Raw genomic sequence first — 1,540 nt, 5'->3', positions numbered from 1 at the left:
TGCGGAAGCTGCTTTGAGGGACGCCAGTGATGCCGCGGGTTACGCCACGGATGCGTTCGAAAAGGCCACGGGGGCGAGTCAGTTGGTAAAGAAGGCCTATGGGAAACTCAACGCATCGCACGTCAGTGCTAAGGACTTGAAGGAAAAAACTGAACGGGCTCTGGTCCATGCCGGCGACGCCGAAATACGCATGCAAGTGCCAGGGGGCTCTCAATACTTTTCTGGTGTGGTGACACTGTGTGATTCCGCGGCTGCGAGTGCCGAGGCAGCAAAGGCGCTCGCGCAGAGAATCGGTGCGGAAGCTACTGAGGCGATTCGCTTCGCTCGTGATGCACTCCAGAGGGTCAACGAGGCGACTCCGCTTGCTGACGAAGCAACCAAGAAGGCCGCGGATGCCCAGGCCAAGACGGCGGAAGCAGGTCAGAAAGTCAATGCGATGGAGACGAACTCTGACACCGAACAGAAGGCAATGTTGGCCGTGGCTGCTGCGGTTAAGAATGCACGGCGAGCAGTTGATATGGTTGCGATCTTGAATACGGACGTCGATGCGCTGGAGAAAAGTATTCAACTTGCGGTGGAACACTCGGGGGTTGTGATGCAGAGCGCGACGGATACGTCCCGAGATGTCTTGGCTGCAAAGGAATACGCACAGAAGGTGGTGTCTAACGCCGCAAGGGCGGAACCGGACCGACAAAGGGCGGAGACTTCCGCCAAACGAGCAGCGGACACTGCCAGCGCCGCCAGGGAAAGGTCTCAAGAAGTGTACGTTAATATCGGCATTGCACTTGAGAAATCTGAGAAATTGGGTGGGGACATCGGCACCGTTGCGGCCCTCCTGGATACTTTTCGAGCATCTGCGATGCGGGCGCGTGAGCAGGCCAACGCGGCCAAAGGTGCGGCGGAGACTGCGCTGGCCCAGGCTGAAGAGGAGTGGCGTCAGGACCCCGCAAATGGCGAGCTGCCGGTCTTAACCACCACTACCACGACCGCTGCTCCTGGCCCTTCACCCGGGACGGAGACCAGCAGCCCCACCTCCACCGGTTCCCCACCCGCTGGCCCTGCAGGGAGCACGACCAACGCCCCCGCGTCTCCGAACAGCGACGACAACAGCAGCGGGAAGGACGACAGCAGTATCAGCAGCAATGGCAATAACGGCAGCAGCACCAGCGGCAAGGATGACAGTAACAGCAACGGCAAAGCCGAAAGCAGCAGCAGTAGCAACAGCAAGGAGGGCATCAGTATCAGCAGCAACGGCAAGGACGGCAGCATCACCAGCAGCGGCAAGGATGACAGCAGTAGCAGCAGCGGCAACAATGACAGTAACAGCGACGGCAGCAGCAGCAGCAGCGGCAGGGACGGAAGCAGCAGCAGCGGCAAGGACGACAGCAGCAGCAGTCTGAGCGCCACGTGGCTGCGTGCACCGACGCTTCTGTTGCTGTCCCTCCTGGGAGCACTCGCTTTGTGCTGAGCGGTGCGTGCGTGCAGAGGACGGGCCCCCCTGTGGCTGCGCACGGACTCCGAGGCCACGCCGCATCATCTA

At 60.7% G+C, this 1,540-nt stretch overlaps 1 protein-coding gene across 1 annotated transcript; it reads left to right on the top strand.

Annotated features, from left to right (window-relative positions):
- Nucleotides 1–190: 190 nt before the first annotated feature.
- Nucleotides 191–1,468, top strand: DQ04_19961000 (hypothetical protein; the record flags this gene model as incomplete). The annotated part of the gene is made up of 1 exon (XM_009317875.1): nucleotides 191–1,468. One exon carries the CDS (start codon nucleotides 191–193, stop codon nucleotides 1,466–1,468), a length of 1,278 nt encoding a protein of 425 aa, XP_009316150.1.
- Between the last annotated feature and the right edge of the window lie 72 nt (nucleotides 1,469–1,540).

Source organism: Trypanosoma grayi, assembly GCF_000691245.1.
Source record: "Trypanosoma grayi strain ANR4 Tgr_1996_V1, whole genome shotgun sequence".
NCBI classification, from domain to species: domain Eukaryota; phylum Euglenozoa; class Kinetoplastea; order Trypanosomatida; family Trypanosomatidae; genus Trypanosoma; species Trypanosoma grayi.
The sequence above is the reverse complement of the archived record's forward strand: the minus strand, read 5'-3'. Positions and strand labels throughout refer to the sequence as shown.